Source organism: Triplophysa dalaica, chromosome 4, assembly GCF_015846415.1.
Source record: "Triplophysa dalaica isolate WHDGS20190420 chromosome 4, ASM1584641v1, whole genome shotgun sequence".
NCBI classification, from domain to species: Eukaryota; Metazoa; Chordata; class Actinopteri; order Cypriniformes; family Nemacheilidae; genus Triplophysa; species Triplophysa dalaica.
In genome coordinates, this window is record NC_079545.1 from 7686941 (window position 1) to 7709546 (window position 22606).

A 22606-nucleotide genomic window follows, 5' to 3' on the forward strand; every position below is an offset into this window, starting at 1 on the left:
GATATATAATTATAAAAATACCAATGTTTGGCTTTACTTATTTATTGCAATCAGGATGTTAAGAGACTTCCAACCAGCATGACAAAAAACGTTTGTTGACAGGATTGCCTACTCAGCCTTTAATGTAGGTTTGCCTCTGCTGATATCCACAAAACTCCTCCCATCCGTTCTCTGATTGGTAATTTGCAAGGATTCCTTGGTAGGTAACTTCAGCAGAGTCTGTTTCAATGTGGGCTTTGCCAAAGACCGCATCAAGGGAAACCTCTGAGCGCAAAAAAGACAAATGGGACACTCTACGGACATGCAATTTAAGTCCACGAGATCGCAAGTCCACATGAAGTGCACCATTTGGGAGAGAGCCCTACATTCGTTTACTACTTTTTACGAACAATGCATTCTGATTTTGAGTGTACATCTGATGAAGTTCATTCACTATTTCCCATGCTACAGTGCGAATCAAACGTCTAATTAGAATCAGCTGGTGGATGTAACTCCTTAATGCCAAGAATGCACGTTTAAAGTCATACATTAATACTTTGTTCTTGTTGACAGTTATTTTCTACTTGTTGAGAATGAACAGATTTAATGTTTCCTTATTTTAAATTCCAATAAAACAGAAATATTACTTATTGAACCAAAGAGATGCAAACAGAATATTTCAGATTATAACCTGCATATTGAAGGCTGCACTGTTACTCCAACAAATACATTTAAAGCTGTCATATACGCGAATACGTGTTTTTCTGTGTCTTTGGTGTGTTATAAGTTGCCCATGCATGTATTAGACATGTAAAATTGCTCAAATTAAAGAGTCGGAACAAAAGATGCATTCTATCTAAAAGCGATGCAAACCCAGACCTGGTGTAACCCCACCCCGGCGAATGTACGTCACTTTGTAACATGATTTGACTAAGACCGCACAAATCTAAACGCAAGTAAAGTGGGCATACTTGTAAATCTCATTGTATTGTCACCACCACAGCCATGTCGCGGAGACGCTTTGTGTTTCGATGCGAAAAGAAAGACTTTTTGTTTGCCCTGCCAAAAGATGAGACCACTAAAAACGAATGGTTATATTTTATTTACAACACTGTTCCAGAAAGAAACTTTGGGTTCACCAAAGAAAACCTGCTCCCGACCAGGTAAGGTTCGCAGAGTAAGTTACTATGGTTACTGACTCTGAGTATAAGCTACCTCTCTGTTAGAAACAGGCTTGACTTACCCACTTTCTCTGGTTTGACATACGTCGCATCCTGAAACGGAAAACCCAGAGTTTCCCTCATGTCAGAGTTAATATACTCAGAGATTTCACATAACCTCCTTTCACTAGGTTTCTGGTTTCTCCCAAGGTTTTTTCTCTATCATTGGAGTTTGGGTTCCTCACCACAGGGCTGTGTTGGCTTGCTCACCGGGAGACTGCTTTTATTATACATTATTTATTAGAATGATCTCGCTCGCTCTATAAACAGAATGCTCTGTGTTTATACCTTTTGTGTGTTTTTCTTATTTTCTTCTGTAAAGCTGTTTTTTGAACAATGTATATTGTGCTAAATAAAATAGATTTTTTTTAGACAGTGGTGCTTTGTTTTAAATATATTAAATAATTTTAATAAATGTAATAAAATAAACATGGAAAACTGTTGCTTTGATCTCTTTATTAAAAAACAATACAAAATGTGACAAATGTGGTAAACATTTACTTAACCATTTTATTCAACAATCCATAAAGCCACACAGGTGTAATATAAAGGTTATGACGAATGACCACGACAGTACTGTCAGACACAGGTTAGGCTATATTACTTCAGTGTCTGAAATATTTCACTCCTTTTACATTCACTTCTTCCCCATGTAGTGGACTATATATCATTCACTATATAGGGAATAGTGAATAAATGAACGAGTGAGGGAATTCAGACGCAGCTCTTTCCATAGTAGTGTTATTATCTAGATCATGTCTTTAATTAGGGTTGGCTCTACTTTGCAGCACAGTGGCCATCCGGGAACCGTGTCAGACCTCTAAGGGGTAAAGCTGTGTGGAGAAACAAGCAATGTTATGTAGAGTAAATATTATTGTTTGTGACCCTAGACAACAAAACAAGTCTTGGGGCAATTTTTCAAAATTGAGATATATACATCATCTGTAAACTGAATAATAAGCTTTCTTTTGATGTATGGTTTGTTAGGACAATATATCTGGCTGAGATACAACTGTTTAAAACTTGGCTTATCAAGTTTAGTGACGTTGTGGAGAGTAGATGAACCTGAAATCAGAAATTCTTTGATTTACACAGATTCCAAACTTGAGTGGGGGATTCCCAAAGAGCGGGCACTAACGAGCGAAGTTTGTAGGCATTATTCTGGCGATTTTTGGCGAAATCTGCATCTGGACTGGGATCTGAAGCCTTCAAACAGGATCCTCGTTTCAGGCCGTGGTCTGTCTAGGTGGTAAAGAATAAACTACAGTCCAACACAGACTGATCAGTAAGCAAACTGGAGGGAATGTAGAAAGGCTCATATATTTTCAGAAAACGAGAATCATTCATGTGTAATGAAACTGTTTACCCCTTACAATATGGAAAAAAAGAACTGGCAATAAAAACATACCAACCCAGAAATAAATTAATAAAGAATTGTATGAAAGTAAGTTCAATGATTTAAACATTCTAAAGCTTAACTACATTTTATTTTAGTTGATCAAAATATTATGATTAAATAAGCTATGATCATTATCTTTTGATTATTTGACACTGATGATATAAGAACATTTAAAATCCCCTTTCCTGATTTATGCAGGGATCTTAAACTGCAGGGGTTTTGAACTGTCTGCTGAAATAAGGACACTAGAAAAGTCTGTCCTGTTGCTACTCAAAGCTATTACCAAGAGTGCTGAACATAACATGTTGCCTTAATGGTGTTAGTTTAGGCCTACTCAAGAGATGTAGTTTATCATTAGGCAGTGAAGGTTATGTAAGATGACCACTATGTATTAACTGTGTAAAGCATGTTACAATATTACAATTCGTATTCTCTTTTCATTTCACATGGGTAGTAATAAAGAAGTTCTGTTAAATACTTGTGGAATATGGGAGCTGTGGATTTAGAATGAAATCAATTTAACAACCTGATAAAAATGAATTTGTCAAAAACAAAAGGAAAATAAAAGTGTGAGGGACACTTGCGAAGTGCACTTCAGACATATGCTTTAAAATGTTTATAACTACTGCACTGTAACTTTAATAGCTAATGTCTGTAACTTATGCACACTCAAGTCACTTGCACTATTGTATAGTCTATATTGTTATCTGTTCATAACCACCTGTACATTAATGTTCACAGTATATAGCCTTCTGTTTATATTGATCATAGTACATACCAACTGTCATATTTTTATAGTACATGCCCATTGTATAGTATTTTCCTAATATTGTATTCTGTATTTATTCACACTGTATATCCTGCACTTGATAATTGCACTTCTGGTTAGACCTAAACTACATTTCGTTACACTGTACTTGAATATGTGTAATGACAATAAAGTTGAATCTAATCTAATCTAATAACAATAGTTAAAATCTCACTTCCTACTACGGCACCCTGTCAATCTCACCCAAGGTATAAGGAAAACATCTCTAAAGGCACGCACAGGTTTGAATCACTGGAAGAGTCAGAGACCTATGTCATCATTCAAAATAAACTTTAGTGACCATTTTAAAACACTTTAGTAGTCACACTCATCTCAGAAATTGTTATAATTTATGGGAATACGGCTGGTGCTTAAAAAAGGGTGCATACTTTATTACGGTAAATCACCCCTAATTATTTTTATAAATGTTTGATCACATTTATAAATGAGAGATACAGCTGTACGATTATTTCCAGAAAAACACGAGCTGCTGGAGGCAGGCAGGCGGGATGAAAAACTAGAGCACGAGCACACAATAACATTACATCATTACGCGTTTATCCCTTTGTGTTTTTACATTATGCAGTATGCTCCGATTGCCAACAAATCATGTGACGTTGCTATGGCTTAGTTTCACTCACTTTGTGCGGTTCATTTCCGGCATCTATCTGTTTCCAGCATTGTATCCACCGTTTATATAACATCCATCACTCAAATGCCTCAAACATCTGAATTCTCTCACTAACTCAAGAGTAATGAGCTTCAGCCCCACAGTCAATCTTGATGGCAGGCGTGTTTTACTATCGCTCGTCCGTTGGCGCGTGGGCTGGCTATTTCTTTCACCTCGCCAAGGTTTTCTGCCAGAATTGCCCAGTAAAAGGAATAGGGTGCCTGTTACGAAACAGGGATCCAGACTTGTAAAAAACTTTCCGAAACAAGTTGGAGTGCTTGGGGAGCGTATCAAGCATAGAAATAGCCTACTACGTAATACAACAAGTTGACCTTGTTAAGAATGAGAAGCCAGCACGATTAACAGTGTAATTTCAGAATGACCCAACTTTAAAATAAAGAAAGAATTTGCGACCAGTTTATCAGTCTTCATTGATCTTATAAACAAAAAGAATTTCCTAAAGCAAAATAATTGGACAACATAATCTGTAATGCAACGCAGGGGGGAAAACTCAGAATGAATAAATACTGTCACTAAAGTTAGGTTAAATCACTGTGACCATTCCACCCAGGACCGCATAAATCAAATAATTCACAAAAACAAAACCCAAAACGAGAAACAAACTCAAACAAAGAAAACATTATAAAAATACATAAACATACAATTGTCTTTACAGCCAAATAGTAACGAAGAGCTCTTTTCCAAAACGCATTAAGTGCCAAATTTAAAAAAAATGAGTTTGTCATGCCATTTTGCTGTGTACTAAACCTATTCACTTTATTTCATGCATTTGCATTAATTTTATTTATATTAATTTATAGTATGAGTCCCTGATGTCATATGTTTCATGTTCTCTTGTTTGTTTGTTTTTAAAAAGAAATAAACCAAAAATGTTAAAAAAATCGACAATATTGTTGTTTCATTTAACAAACATGTTCAGACTGAGCCAACAGACCATTTTAAAAATATGTCATTTTCATGAAAACTATTCAAATAGATTTATAGCGTTTTGGAAAAGAACTCTTCATAACTCAAAGTTCAAACTCAACACAAATGAAAACAAAATACATAAGTTAAAACAAAGCGATTAGAAATAAATCAAACAACATAGGAACAAGAATACAATTTGATACACAGGTAAAATAACCAAAAATGCTTCTGTCCAAATATTTATGGACCTAACTGTAATTTTCTTTCTTCAACACATAACATGTAACAGAGAATGGACTGTACACATCAATAAATTGGTTCACTTTCCTATGCAGATTAGATCACCATTACAGATGTATCGCAACAATAATCATAACATTGAAATGTAAATACTTTTTTTTACAGTCATGTAACTTTTCAATTTTATATTAGTATACATTTGTATGGTTTTTTTAATCCACACAATCCCCCCATCCGCTTTATAAACGTTTGTATGATTTATTTGACACAAAAATACAATTAAATGACTATTTGAGGGTAACGTTACAGTCCAAATGGAATGTTATTTCAGTAGTCCATGATCAATTAACAAATGAAATATAAAATAAAAAATAAGCACGGATTTCATTACACATAACATTTGCATTACAGTTAGGCAGTGACATAAGATACATCTAGTTTATCCACACTTTCCTCGTGGTACCCCGCAGCCTTTGATTGCACTCTACTGGATACTTATTGAATTACACTTTGTCATGTGAAAGAAAAAAAATCTTCTAAAATTAAGAAAACAAAAAGTATTTCTAATAATTGGCTACTAAGAGATCTTATTTTTGAAACAGTTTTACAACCAAAGCTGAGGGTCTTTTCGAATTTGTTTATCCTGCTCTCTCCTTTTTGTAGAAAGAACACATTTTTTCTTTACATTTCTCTCTTTTGTTTAATATGTTAATTTATTATTATAAAATTGTAAGTTTTCAGAAGTGATGACTGCCATTTAAACATTGAATTCAGCATACAAGAATAAAACGTGACTCACCACATCCAGTTATTTATATCTTATCAACACAACAATATAATAACCGTCAATCGTCACAGAAGTAAAAAATACAACAGAATCAGCTCAATATCATTCTCTTTCAACAGTGTAAAGGCCTATTTTGGTAGTTATACTCAAGTTATTTATCTCCTTTTGAGCGCTAAAGCTAGTGATTCCATCTTCTCTCTCCTCCGGTATTGCGCGATCTGCCTAGTCAGCAAGTAGGCGGTCTCTACCAGCAGTACTATGATGTTTATGGATTTTCTTATATATATTAATGTTGAATATAGATATTTACAATATTATACATGTTCAGTTTGGGTTACACAGTGCTTAATTTTGCAGTACAGTTTAAGTGTTTGGTTAAGATTACTGTGTAATTGTTTTGAAAGCAAATACATTTCTTTAGAGAATGTGTCAAATAGACAGAGAAAAGCGGTAACATACTGTAATCCAGTGGTTCCTCATCCTGGTCCTTTGATGCCATTTAATAACCGTTTGGTTCCATAAATTACCTTTAACATCTTAAGACATTTCTGTGTCACAAAAGGTTCTTTGTGGTGAAAAAAGGTTCTTCTTAAAAAAGTAAGAAAGAGATGGTTCTTTAAAGAATCTTTGAATGGAAGGTGGAACCAGAAATGGTTCTTCTGTGGCATCGCGGTGATGAACATTTTAAGCACCTTTATTTTTAAGAGTGTAGGGAGATTAATTATCACACTAACCAACATTATCACTCATAGTACAACCAGGTGTTCTATTTACGGAGATATCTTGAACATTCTGGAAGGGAGGCCCGAGGACCAGGGTTGGGAACCACTGCAGTAATCCATAGTGCATGGATTATTACTAAAATCATTGAAAATAATTTTAACCAAATATTCATTTTGTATTGTATTTTAAAATGTTTTCTGTACAACACAATGCAAATCAGAAATTGTAAAGCTGATGTTTTTTCCACCATAATAGTCTATATTGTACACATTATAATATTAACTTCTGTTCCTCAATATAAAACATATTTACTTAAAGAGCAAAATGTTTAGCGATGTTAGCTTGCTAATCGTGATGAACGCTGCAATATTATTAGATATTAGCTGCATTATGCATCATTTGCATTTACATTTATGCATTTGGCAGACGCTTTTATCCAAATCAACTTACATTGTTATCCTGTACATACATAGGTATTTGCTATCCCATGGGATAAAAACCACAACCTCGCGTTGTTAATGCAATGCCCTTACCACTGAGCTACAGGAAATTTGAAGTGGGTTCTTTGAATGTGCTGGAAGACCGGCTAGTAGACTGTTGCAAAAGTCCAGTCTAGAAGTTACAAGGACCTTAACAATTAGATGAGGCCAGTTATTCCCGATTTAGTATAGTCCAAAGCTGCATGACCATGGTATTCTTGCAATGTTATCGGTGAAGGTCATCAAAGGTTAAAGTGCTATGTGGAGAGATGAGTTAATGATGTGTGCGAGCAATGCTGGAGATCGTAGGACATGGAAAGAGATTGAGTTATGAGGGCAGGTAGGGTGGCAGGAGAGAAGTTTGGAGACACTGATGATGACGTAGAGCGAGAACATAAGGACTGCATTTGAAAATCTTGCAGTGTGAACTCATCAACATGGCAGCTAATCAGGGTTAACAAGACAAACCTGGATAAAATTACATGAACAAGGACATGGTTCATTTCGGTGCATTGAATTTAAAAGTTGCCCAGTGTGGAGTTTAAAGTGGCATGTGACAGCTGCATTCCTGCTGACATCACTTGAATAAAAAATATTATTTATTCAGTACAATTATTAACCTTTTAAGTTTCATTCATGTTGCACTGTTTGTATGATGTTTTACAATTTCAGTGTAAAAATCTGATGTTCTGATGTCAGACTGTCAGTTTGGGTGGAGGGAATATACCTTGGCATAAATTGCTTCCCCCTTTATTTTGCCACATTAAGTGACAAGTTAAAAGAGCCAATCTATCACCCTATTCCATATAATTTTATTCTATTTTATTTCGGTTCAGTTTTGATAAATAGACAGGAGAGAGAATACAATGCAATGAGGTGCATGCAGGAGTAAATTATTAAGGTTTATTTTCGAGGCTCTGCACGATATAACGAGTGAAATAGAACAGGCACATATGGAGAGAGAGAGAGAGAGAGAGAGAGAGGGAGAGAGAGTGAGAGAGTGCGCAGTGCTGCAGCAGTATCCCTCTTAATGAAGGGTTCTCAGGTCTGCCTGCCCGACTAGTGCTGCAGCGGAGGGGAGACTGAGACGGGGCAAGACTCCAGTGCTGCAGGACCGCATCGGAAGCACGTTGTTCCGCAATATTCCTACCAGTATCGATCTTTGGAGCTACACAGCCATCTCACCCATCCCGGCACTCGTAGGCTGGTAAAGGCACTATGGCACAAGCCGCCAAACATCTGCGCAAGAATAAGGACCTAGAGGCTCTCGCCGAACAAGAGAGAAAGGAAAAAGAAGAGGAAAAGGCAAAGAAAAGAAGCCGCTCACGGGATAAAAAGCGCAAGGTAGGAAAGAGAGATAAATTGACAGCGGGAGAAAGTAAGGGTGAGCATGCAGCAGTATTAAAGGCAGGATGCTTGACAGAAGAATAACACACGGCATGCAGCTGCTGGTGTTAATACGTACACAAGTGAGGTAATTCCACAGAGAAGTACATCATTATAAAGGTGCTCTGCGAAGACTGAAAAAGACAACCCGAGTTTGTAATAATCACATTAAACATGTATCAAAAGTACATAGTACTAGCCTACATGTATAACAAGTATTCGATTTAAATGTTTTTATACACCTTTCTCAAAATAATGATTTATGTTAATAATTATAATGTGATGTTCATTCTCATGTAACATAGGTTAAAAGGGAATTGTATCATTTAAATTGTCATTTATTTCAAATTTTAACTTTAAACTCGTGTTAATTAACACTGTGTTCTACAAAAACATATAAAATATATACAAATCAAAAAGATTCCATTTTAATATATTTACACAATCTATAATGGTACCAGTACACGATGCATGTATTATGTAGGCCACGTGTTCTGTATGGAGAGCTTTAACACTTCCAAATGATTTCTGCTGCAGAGTTTCAAATTACAGCAGATCATACTGTGCTCAAATCTGTGGTGCGATGCATAACAGTAATCTCTCTCTCTCTCTCTCTCTCTCTCTCTCTCTCTCTCTCTCTGTGTGCTTTGTCTCCCTCTGTTATGTTCTCCTCAATATGTTCAAGTTAAATATAAGGCTTGATTGAAAATGTTATTGTGAGGCTATTCAAAAGAAAAAAACATCTTGCCACATAACATTTAAGCATAACAATCTGGACTTTGTGTTATATAGACTTGTGTGACAAATGTCTTAAAATTATATTGTAAAACTTGCACCGTTAGCTTTAAAAGCGCCTTTGATAATGCCACATGCATATTTTGCTATAACATTTCTTTTGAATAACAGTGGTTGAATTAGTAATGGGACATCTTTGTGTGTATTCACAACCTAAGTGAAGTTTTCATGGAAGTAAAAAGTGAAAACTAATGAAATGAAATTGCAAAATGGATGTGCCGGGTTGTGCAAACATTGGACATGTATGGTAATAAGGATACAATTGTAAATAAGATTCATAGACCTGATGGTGTAGTATGTCGCGTTAAGTATACAATATAAAAACAATATTGTCATTTACCTTGAATCAGTTCAATTCAATTCAGTTTAATAACAGTGTTAATGTTGAAAAAATAGTTTTCGAATCGAATCATCTATAAAGCTTTGTGGGCAATGGTGTCATCATCCAGCTCAATTCAGTTCAAGTTCTGCTCTCATATATTTTTATTAAATATATAGAGTGAGTTTAAACTACAAAAGTGAGACAACAGTGACAGTGGCAAGGAACTCAAACTTTTCTGGTAACAGAAAAAAGTTCTTCTCTGGTCAAATGAATGTACATGATATGATTTATGATTCCAAGATGGATAACATGTCCTGATTTGGATTTATATTAACTGTTTTTAATCAAGCTCTGTTTGGGGACCAGGATATTTTATGTCGGCATCTGGTGGAAGGTAGTGGAATTAATATTTTGACCAGCAGAGTTTGTGTTCTGCCATTAGTGAATTTAGGGCTTATTTGTGTCCATTGCAATTACATTAGGCTTTAGATCTGCATGGAAATCTACTCTTGTACACTCTCTGACCAAAAAGCACATGTTCATTTTCATATAATCAGTTAGCCTATATTTAAACGTGCAGATTCAGCACAATCCCATTCTTCTTAAGAAAATGTTTTATGTGCTGTGAAGATGAATTATTATTTTTTTGCTCACCTTGGAAAACATTTTTTCCTGTGTATTTTATATATTATACCGTATATGTCTTGTCCAGGATCATACGTCCCAAAATGTTGATGCTTTTTGATTACTTTAACATTTTTAAATCCATGAGTTTTACCTGTCGTTTAGATATCCAAATGTTTTAGGTGTCGAATTCTTAAGTCATAAAATGGGTAAGCCAAAATGTTATATGCTGCGCATATCAAGCCAGTGGATCAGGATTTGGCTGGTGTTTTGTAAATTAGTAATGCATTTTTGTCAAAGAAAGATTGAATTCAGAATGATGATTAGAGCATTGATTAAGCCCATCAACACGGTCAAAGCTTGTGCAGTTGTGCAACTCTTTGTGGGCTCAGCATTTGGTAAAGTTAGACCGTTTTGATTTATATGCTGTTTAATGTTTGATGGTCTCATAAGCTTATGCATACTGTACGTATCTTCCATCTGCTTCTGGTTAATGTTATATACGCTTTATTTTTTAATCCGATTGTTGTACTCATTAGCCCCTTCTATTTCCCAACATTTTTAATTTCCCAAACATTACACTGTGAACAACACGTGTTGTATCAGCTAAGCAACTGTTGTTGAGATGAATGGGAACGTTACCAAAAAGAATACTCCTTGTTCTATAGACTCACTTCGATCAAAGTCACATAGCAATGTTTTGATAGCACAACTGAGGCACAGGATTGCATTGTCCACGACATCAAGGGTTTGGAACTTTCACCAGTCAGAGCTACACATTTAAAATACCAGAACTTAACTTCTGCAATATTTTATTCTCAGAATAAGTAGTGCAATCTAAATCACTTACCTCAGCAGCACAGACACATTTCAGGAGACCTTTCTGCTGAGCTAAGCACTAAGCTCTTAGAATCCTGCAGCAGAAAATGCTTACTGTGGCTGATGACTTGTCGATAACATGTAGCCTAATTTAACATGAAATCTTATATCACATGCTGCATATATAGGTCGATGTATGGATGTGTGGAGGATTGGATGACAGAATCCTGGAAAGGATGAAAGATATTTTTTTGTGTTTGGGTAAAGATAAACTGAGGTAGCCATGAGGAAATGGTATTGTCCAGAGGTTGCATTTTCAAAGCTCATGAGATTTGAGTTCCTAGTTGTGTTGCATTTAAGTATCAACTTAGTCTCAGATGTTTCTCCTAAAATTGCTTAGGAGAGATGAAGAAAGAAATAAAGCCATGCAATAAACACAAACACGTCATTTACTTGTAAACACCATGTAAAAATTCAGAGAGACTAGTATCTTGTATTTTTTGTCCACTAAAACATGAAAAGTCAACTTATATTCTAAGAGTATTTTACTAAATGGAATAAAGTGATTAAAATAAAAATAATTGACTCTTTTAAAAGTTCTCCTTCTGAGGTTATCATTATATTAATTTATAGATAATTCACTCCAAAAGTTGCTAGGTTGTTTTTGACCCATGCTGGGTAAATATTGGACAGAACACACGTATCTTCACTGTAAAAAAATTCAGACCTTCACAACTCAAAATCTTCTAGTGTCTGGTAACATCAAAAATTTTCAGCTGGCCTAATTGCATTTCTGTTATTTGAATTTCATCAACTGTGTCAATAGTCTGTTAATATTAGCCCAAATTTGTTGAGCCCATGGAGAAAAAAAACATGTATTTGGCCCAATTATAGACTTTAAATTGTAGTTGCACTCTTTTTTGTTTTGTTTTGATTTACCTAATCTAAAAATATATATTGATAAAATTATTTGTTAAAGCAACCTCACTAAATTGTTTATTTCCCATTGTCACAAATAAAAAATTAAATCACTATACACTTAACACTCAAGCTACATGTATAATGCCACATTTTATTAAAACATTATTTAAACCTACAATAATATTGTGAGAACACAAATCATAGATTCAAGTTTTGTGCACAGTATAGCTTTTTAGCTAGAGTTATCATTTTTGTTTCATTCTGTGAACTCCTAACAACATTTCTGCCAAACATCTTTTAAACATATTGTTTTCTTATTTTCAGAAAAGGAAAAGCAGGTAAAAAAAGCAGAAGAGATATTGTGAGACCTCAAATACTGCAAAGAAAACAAGATAATATTAATTTTTAAACAACACAATACCAAGGTTTGTACACGTAATTAGGTTCAAAAATGTATATTTTATGGAATAATGCCTTGTCATGCTCTTCACATTGATGTTGCGAGACTGTAGATGTCACTTCTGTCCCTGTACTACATGTTCAATGTAACACAAACTTAAGTAGTATGCATTATATTGTGTCATGTTTTAGCAGTCTCATGGCAGCTTTTGATAACTCAGCACAACTCAGCAAATTACATCATTAGAGCTAACAGTATCACACACATGCAATAAATACTTAAGAATCATCACTAGCTGTGTATCTGAGACCGCTCCCTATCTTCTGTATAGTGCACTATATCGGGTGTCCGCCAATTTGTAGTGGTGTCCAAAACCTGGGTGAACATTCATTTGTTCACTTTTTTTAACGCACAATGCAGTCTGATTTTGAGTGTACATCAGATAAATAGCATTCGTAATATACAGTCAGGTCCATAAATATTGGGACATTGACACAATTCTAACATTTTTAGCTCTATACACCACCACAATGGATTTCAAATGAAACGAACAAGATGTGCTTTGACTGCAAACTGTCAGCTTTAATTTGAGGGTATTTACATCCAAATCAGGTGAACGGTGTAGGAATTACAACAGTTTGCATATGTGCCTCCCACTTGTTAAGGGACCAAAAGTAATGGGACAATTGGCTTCTCAGCTGTTCCATGGCCAGGTGTGCGTTATTCCCTGACTATCCCAATTACAATGAGCAGATAAAAGGTCCAGAGTTATTTTCAAGTGTGCTATTTGAATTTGGAATCTGTTGCTGTCAACTGTCAAGGTGAGATCCAAAGAGCTGTCACTATCAGTGAAGCAAGCCATCTATAGGCTGAAAAAACAAAACAAACAGAGAGATAGCAAAAGCATTAGGTGTGGCCAAAACAACTGTTTGGAACATTCTTAAAAAGAAGGAACACACCGGTGAGCTCAGCAACACCAAAAGACCCGGAAGACCATGGAAAACAACTGTGGTGGATGACCGGAGAATTCTTTCCCTGGTGAAGAAAACACCCTTCACAACAGTTGGCCAGATCAAGAACACTCTCCAGGAGGTAGGTGTATGTGTGTCAAAGTCAACAATCAAGAGAAGACTTCACCAGAGTGAATACAGAGGGTTCACCACAAGATGTAAACCATTGGTGAGCCTCAAAAACAGGAAGGCCAGATTAGAGTTTGCCAAACGACATCTAAAAAAGCCTTCACAGTTCTGGAACAACATCCTATGGACAGATGAAACCAAGATCAACTTGTACCAGAGTGATGGGAAGAGAAGAGTATGGAGAAGGAAAGGAACTGCTCATGATCCTTAGCATACCACCTCATCAGTGAAGCATGGTGGTAGTAGTGTCATGGCGTGGGCATGTATGGCTGCCAGTGGAACTGGTTCTCTTGTATTTATTGATGATGTGACTGCTGACAAAAGCAGCAGGATGAATTCTGAAGTGTTTCGGGCAATATTATCTGCTCATATTCAGCCAAATGCTTCAGAACTCATTGGATGGCGCTTCACAGTGCAGATGGACAATGACCCAAAGCATACTGCAAAAGCAACCAAAGAGTTTTTGAAGGGAAAGAAGTGGACTGTTATGCAATGGCCAAGTCAATCACCTGACCTGAATCTGATTGAGCATGAATTTCAGTATTAAAAAGTGAAAGTTTGATTTATGATTATTATTCTGTCCCATTACTTTTGGTCCCTTAGCAAGTGGGAGGCACATATGCAAACTGTTGTAATTCCTACACCATTCACCTGATTTGGATGTAAATACCCTCAAATTAAAGCTGACAGTCTGCAGTTAAAGCACATTTTTTTCGTTTCATTTGTAATCCATTGTGGAGGTGTATTGAGCCAAAAATGTTAGAATTTTGTCGATGTCCCAATATTTATGGACCTGACTGTAGGTAATAGTGAAGGAGTGATCGAGTTAGTGAATTCAGACGCAGCTACTGTAAAAGTCATAGAGTTCCCTTTACTAAATGGTGCCTCGTGAGTTCAGACCTAAAAGTTGTGCATTGAGAAAGTTTAACATTGAAAAAAAGCACTGTTACAACAGAAATGTAGAAACTTTGGTAACATTAACAAAATTTTATATACTTACCATAAATTGGAAATGAGTGGACAACAACCATTTGAATTCACTAAACCTTTTTTTTTTCTCCGTCACATGCGTAAAGGCTGCAAGGTTTGTTAGGCCAACATAGGTTTTTCTCTTCTGCTGATAGATTGGGTGAGCACAGTAGAGGGTATGCAGTGACCTTGAGTGGTAAACAGTCAGCAAAATGGCTGCTTTCAATAGGGTAAACAAGAAACCATGACTTAAACACAATGAGTTGCTAAAATTACAAGCAGCTGGACATGGCGGTGATCCTTATGACTATAGGAATCAGGGCCTGTATGTATAAAACTTCTCACAAATGCTCTTAAGAATGGTCTTAAACTTTGATTTAAGTGTCATAAAATTATTATTAAGAAATAGGACTTTTTAAAGAGTATGAGACTTTTATAAAGAACCTAAAAGCAACTTTCAGTAAAGTTTAAGACTGATTCTTAAGTTCTGACTTAAGACTGTTTTAAGAACTAAAATGATTTAAACACAAAATGGCCACCATTGACCTCTGAATCAGCCAATAGGGAGCCGGCAAGGGTGAAGTCAGAGCAGCATGGCACCATTTACTACCGAATTAAGACAATACTTATTTCAGACATAACGTTACTATATATATATATTTTAATTAATTTATACTGTATATTTAGCTGCAATCCATAAATTATTTGTGTAAAATAAACCCAAATTTTGTTATTGAGCTTGTACGTTAAAATCAGTCTTTAAAACTGTCTGTCTACCTTCACCTGATTAACAATGTTGAGCTCATAATAGTGATTGATATATTGAGCTGTACGCTTTTGTGTGAAATGTAACATTGGTTGACATCAACCTATTTGAAGATAAATACATAAAGTAACCTGCCAATTCATTTTCAAACAGAGATGTCGACAGAGATTCAAAAATTGCAGTTTCAAAAGTTGTGCAAAAATATCACAAATATGTATCCATTTTGGCTTGGTTTCATACACTTTTAATTGCGTTTTAACAGTTAATTAAAAAAATTAAGCTGCTGAATGACACCCTATTATAGTATATAAAGAAAAGACCAAAGCTGCAAATACTTAAGAAATGTATTTAATTTGTTTATATTATTATATTATCTCATGCACTCCCTTTCATCATATCATTCCAACACATTGTAAAGTCCGTTGTATCTGCCTTTGTACTGCCATTTTGTGACTCTTAATGGGTTAGGAGACTTCTTCAGCTCTCTTAAATAATTTAGGAGCTGAGACCTACTCTTAACACTTATGAACATTTCTGAAAAACTCTTATTCTTAGGTGTAACAATAAGAGTAAAATTACAGAAACAAAGAAAAAATGTTTTGGGATTGATATGATAATAGAAAGTACATGAAATAATATAATAATATAAAAAATGTTATATCATTTTTTTAAGGATTTGCAGCTATCGTCTTTTCTTTATATACTATAACAGGGTGTCATTCAACAGCTAAATTCTTTAAATTCACTGTTAGAACTCAATTAAAAGTGTACGAAACCGAGTCAAAATGGATGCATATTTGTAATATATATATTTTTTTTAACTATAATTTTTAACTTTTGCATCTCTGTCGACATCTCTGTTTGAAAAATGAATTTGCAGGTAAGTTTATTTATTTATCTTCATATGGGTTGATGTCAACCAATGTTAAACTTCACACAAAAGCAAACATCTCAATATATCAATCACTATTATGAGCTCAACGTTGTTAATCAGGGGAAGTTTCCAACACTGGTTTTATTTACATGCCCAATAACAGAATTTGGGTTTATTTTACCCAAATAAATTATGGATTGCAGCTAAATGTACAGTATAAATGAATTAAAATATATATATTAATGTTATGTCTTATAGTCCTTAAGACAGTCTTAAGTCAGAACTTAAGAATCAGTTTTAAACTTTACTGAAAGTTCTTTACAAAAGGCTCCTTCTCTAAAAAAAGGTCAAAGTTAGGTCACACTTAGGTCAAAGTTTAAGACAACTCTTAAGAGCATTTTTGAAACGTTTTATACATACGGGCTAAGATCTCTTAAAAATACACTTGTCCCTAGAATCCAATGTTCGTCACCTTAGAATTATAAGGTTCTATCTGACATTTTGGTCAAAATTTTGATATTCACATATTCTTTTTAATTGACAACTTATTTACATTGTGGCATGTCTTTTTTTATTTGTACATATTGGGATTTTTTGAAGAAAACATAAAGGTTCTATCTTCAAAATCGAATTATAATTTGGTTCTATAAGGTTCTATCAGTGAGTCTATCAGCACTTTTAATGCACACAAGAGGACCAATAAGGATCATGATCAAAACTACATACCATCAGGTACAAATTGCAGCCCAATATCACAATTTTTAACAACAGCAAAGTTAGCAACACCAAATAATCATTGGGGTGTAATCATTTTGAATTTAATCAGATGTCGTATTCAGATTTATTTTTATTGCGCTTTATTTGTATTTATTAAAGCAGCTGTTCCCAAAAAAACTAAAGAAAATCACATGTTAGCCAAACATAGAATAAATAGATATTTAGACTTTAAAAAGTAGTTGTATAACTTGGTAAGCTTTCCGCAACATCTCTCAAGACCCGGGCAAAACAGGACGTGAGGCATGAAGCTTTGAAGCCGTATTCAAGATAGTGTGGATTTAGTGTGCATTAAGGGCACTGCACTTTGCCGTTTAAAAGACATTGGACAGACTTGTGCTCTTGCTTCCTGTCACATGCACGCGCCCTCAAATAGCAAAGACTGCAAGTGGTACTTGGACGCATCCTAAATAAAACATCACTGGGTGGTGCATTCCTGGAGTGCGATGGTCAGCGATTAGCGACCTTCTGTGCTCACACAACAATATCATACAGTTTCAAAAGACTCGAAACGCAACGCGACGTTACCTACTTTTATACTGTTTTTGGTCAGTGTTTGCAAAAAATACCCGTGTCTGACTTTTGTTTCCTTTTTGTGTGTTTTGGAACTGAGTAGTTTTAGGTTTAGGGTAGGAGTGGGCTAGGTGCTCTTAAATATACATTAAAGTACAAATAATAAAAAGGATTTTAAAAATCGTTACAAAGGCAAAATGGTGACACTGACTTTACATGCGCCTCAATAATGCGATTATTTCCAATAACTATAGTAAGGACTTAATCGCAGTAACATGTTTACATGACATGAGAACACCTCTATGCTCCCGTTTATATTGAAGTTTTAATTATTTGATTATTTGCTAGTACACAGCAAAAACGATGATCTCGGTGTGTGTTGCTGGCTATCGTTGTAATATATTCACGCCAAATGCAAAACACGGTCATGTGGCCATATTTCATGGTTATTCATGATTAATAAAAAAGGAGGATGAAAATGTCTCCCCAACGGTAGTGTATGCTGTCATTGCGCTAGCTCTGTATCTTTGAGAAAAGAGAGCAGAGACTGCTGACAGCAAGTTGTGTTGATGGTTAAATTTCAGAATGTCATGTTTACAATGAATTTGGTGCAAGGAAGCAGAAGCACATACAAACTTTGATCAGAGTTGCATAAATGTGATTAAAGTGTTTACATGCCTTCCAATTGTGATTAAAACCTACGTATATGTTACTTCGATTATGCTTACTCCGATCATGAGATTAATCACATTATTTAAATCGAAAGCTTGCTTTGAGATGAGGTAGTGTCTTCGCAGTATTGCGAAAATCCTATTATAATCGCATTATGAGGGTGCATGTAAACATGGTCACTGACACGCACACTCTAGCGGAACATTAGCGTCCCCAGTGGACTTTTGTGTCTCAGAACTCTTAGCAATATGTACCTGATGGTATGTATTTTGTGGTGCTGCAAAAAGTGTACAGAAGTAAGTATTTCCTATGAGACCAGGTTGGTTTTATTGATACTCTTGTCAAGGAGAACAGCGCAAACTACAGTATTTATTTGTTTGTTTGTTTGGTTTTAGGTTTTTTTGAGGACATTATCTTTTTATATTTATAGACACAACAATAGCCAGCAGCAGTAGTTTCCTAATTATTGTGTTTACATACACTCTGATAATACAATTAATGCACTAAATTTTACAATTTTAAGCTCTGAAGGCCAAATAGTCAACATTGTCAACAGTCTTAATTACAACAATTGACATTAACCTGTTACATCAGCCATACTCATCTCAAGAAAGTAATTTTACCTGCCCCACCTTCTGTGGATAAAACATTTAGATACAACAATTAGCACAGCCTTTTATGCCTAACTTGAACAAGAGAATAGCGTCCTAAAATATGCAATATGTCGTAAAATATAAAGTGACATAAAAACCAAACATACCCTTCCATACACATTTTAACAACACCAATATTATGTTTTAACAAAACCTATAACAAAATTGTTTGTTTTCGCTCGCATTTGTATTGCTTGGTTCCGGACAGTTTTAAAAAAAAAATGAATACATTTTTAATCCATTTAGTCCAGTCATATTTATATTTATATATATAAGATAATATATTTTATCAGGCCATTTATTTTATATTTTGACACCCACAGTCTGTATGTATTGTATGCATTGTAGGTAATGATATATAAGGGGAATGCCCCTAAATAGAAGTCTAATAATAAATATTTGTAAATAAAAAAACAATACTGACAACATACAAACGGCAAATATAATTTAACAATTAAAATGCTTTCATCATAAAAAGAAAACAAATCTACTTACTAAATTGGCTTTCCTTTCTATGCCATTCATACCAGAACTGCTTAATCCAGCAAGTCCATTAACTGTTGTATACATAAAATTATCCGACAGAATATTCTGTGAAAATATAACAACAATATCTTAAATATTGACTGAATAATGCCATTTCAGATTGAAATCGGCGTGAAATGAATGCTATTTGATGCTTGTTATCTTATAATTAATTCGATTATGATTCTTTAGACTGGGTTTTACTGTAATGGGTTTACATGCTGATCAATAATGATAATGCTAAATGCAGATAAAACGTTATGGTTAATAAGATACAACAAATCTGGTCGAAGGGTTGGATACAGACCAGTAAACAGTAAACAGACTGACAGATACAATTACTTGAATATTGCTGCTTTACTGTTGTGTGTCTATTTACCTGCTTTGCGTGTCTGCACTATATGATGTTTTATTAACAAAGTTCGAGAGGAACCTAAGCATATAATCAGCACGCCTGTATATCATCAGCAATCAAATATAGCTCGAGCATGTGACCTCATCACAATCATCTCGGCTGGTACAACATCAGCAATCACAGCATTTATTATCTATCAGCTCAAGCAAGCTCTATCATAAATAGACAAGCTGTCTTACCTGATAATTCTCGCAAGTTCAACATTGACCAGTTCGATAACACGTCTGAGACTCCCGTCAAGACCGCTGCTACAAACGCTCTCAACCCTTCAGCGCTGCCATGCGCTTCCCATCTCTCCAGCTCCGAGACGGACTCCGCAGCAGAGTCCCAAGCTTCGCCACGTGGCCGCCAGCCCTGCCGATCTGCTCGGCGAGCAGCTGCAAAAAAGGGGCTCTTCTTCACTTCCTCTGACAAGAACTCCACCTCCTTCACCGGCGTCGTCATACGCCTCAGCGCTCCACACGATCCCCGCTCTCCACAAATGGACTATCCAGGGCCTACAACTGGCCCTCTCCAATGTGGAAGTCCATTACAGCAGGCGGCTGACCAAAGCGGAGCTTTACACACTCTACATATCCTCCCAGGCAATGGTCTCCAGAACGCATTTATTCGATGCCACCGATAGCGTGAACTTGACCCTGCCAGTTGCTCAAATAGCCGCCATTCCATCCCTCCCCTCACTGTAGCAGCCACGCCCTCACTTTTCATTGGCCACGGCAACAAGAGCCCTGGCTCAATCATTTTCCCTTCTCGCCCCAAGCTGTTGGCCCGTGGCGCCGGAGTCGATCTCTAGCATGAGGCTGCCTCCGCTAGAGAATCAGGGAATGGTCTCCGGACCGCATTTATTCGAGGCCGCCGCTAGCGTGAGCTTGACTCCGCTAATTGCTCAAACAGCCGCCATTCCATCCCTCCCCTCTCTGCAGCAGCCAAGCCCTCACATCGGCCACGGCAACAGCTATACCAGTCTTGCAAGTTCAACATCGTTCCAGTTTCATCACGATTGTGACGGGGGTAAAAGACACGACACTCACACAGCGCTGATTCGAGCAACCCCAGAGGGAATTTATTATAAATAAACAATACTCATAATATAATGACGATGTCCGGGGTGCTCGTAAGCTGCCATCCGCTGGTCCGTTCTCATCCTCCGTGCTTCCTTTATCTATTCTCTCCCTCGCTCTCATTCGGGGGAAGAGAAGACACCGCGTTAGGCGTTTTGGAACCAGAACCCAGAGTGTTGGGAACCCGCAGCTTATATGCCGTTTCCCAGGCGACGCTGATCCTGGACCTGCGCCTTGCCACAACGATGTTTGAGACTCCCATTGTTTCTACAGTTCCTGATGTTCCAGATCCTTCAGCGCCACCATGCGCACCCCAGCACACCAGCTCAGGATAGGATCGGCAGCCGTTCCCTCCATGCTATCTCTCCGACAGACACGCCCCACGTTTTCATTGGCCACGGTGGCTGCGATGCCCGGGCCTCCACATGCGCCTGCGATGGAACCTCCACCCGTACCCAGCGGCATCAGAACGCAGATTTTGGCAGAAGTTCAATTCGCTGGCGCCCCGAAGCGGACCCCATGCCAGCTCCTGTTCCAACTTATACGGAGTTGATCTTCCGGTAAATCACCCACTGCAAACCCTTGTCGATAACTCTCTCAATTTCATCACCCACGCAGTTTCCCCCAGGACCCTCCAATTATATTTTACGGCGTGGAGAAGCTTCAGATCGTTTCACCAGGCTTTCAGCATTCCATTCCCAAATTTTTCTCTACTCACCATCACCTCCTACATCTCATTTCTCAAAAAATGGATGAAGAGAGTAGCCACGGAATTGGAATGCGGTTTACTCGCCCCAAGACTAAACAATCGCAATCTTATCTTTTCCAGCTCCCCGGAACCAGCACTGGCCTCGGCCGCTGATGGAAAATTAACCCTGTGAAGAGCACTGCAGTGAGACACTCTTGCATTCCTCCCCCACTCTAAAGACACCTGCTGATTACAAACTATTACACACACACACATTGCCCTCACCTGATCCCACGCCTCCATCAATTTGAACCACCAGCCTGACAAGCGGGTCTGTGAACGGCGCCGTAATGGCTGCTGGACCAGATGGCTGCTTGCCGGAGCTGGATTAACTTTCCCTGTTGCAAGTCGTGTCTATGTTGTATTATGTGTATTTATTTTTCTCCCCACATTCCTCATGTTATGCTGTATTATTCTTCTTAATCCATTTCCTTCCAACTCGTGATCTGCAGCGCAGACACCTCTCACCATGAAGCCAGTATTGCAGCAGCGACCGCCCCTGCAGGGGCCCGATCTTCCAACTCGTGATCTGCAGCGCAGTCACCTCTCGTCATGAAGCCAGTATCGCAGCAGCGACCGCCCCCACAGGGGCCCGTGCTTCCAACTCGTGATCTGCAGCGCAGTTACATCTCGTCATGAAGCCAGTATCGCAGCAGCGACCGCCCCCGAAGGGGCCCGTTCTTCCAACTCGTGCTCTGCAGCGCAGACACCTCTCACCATGAAGCCAGTATCGCAGCAGCGACCACCCCCCAAGAGGCCCAGTAAATTTAATGGAATACAAATTAATTTATTTATATATTCATTATATTATTTGTATAGAGTTTTTGAATTATCATTTTCCATTAGTTATTTTGTTAGATCAGCCCACATGCAGTACATCACAATCACAAATACCACCCTTCTTTGCGCGCACTTAAATATGTGTTTTATTCCATAAAAGAACTACAGCCATATGATTAGTAAACAGTGAGAGAGCTGACACAATAAATACCTCT

The 22606-nt window shown here is 37.0% G+C and overlaps 1 protein-coding gene across 1 annotated transcript in view; it reads left to right on the forward strand.

Moving 5' to 3' along the window:
* The first annotated feature begins 8311 nt into the window (after positions 1 to 8311).
* The window catches only part of ank1a (ankyrin 1, erythrocytic a), a 189045-nt gene continuing 174750 nt past the window's right edge, over positions 8312 to 22606 (forward strand). Inside the window, exon 1 of the mRNA XM_056745123.1 lies at positions 8312 to 8579. Coding sequence (XP_056601101.1) covers positions 8454 to 8579 — 126 coding nt within the window. The 5' untranslated portion in view covers positions 8312 to 8453. The remainder of the gene's footprint in view (positions 8580 to 22606) is intronic.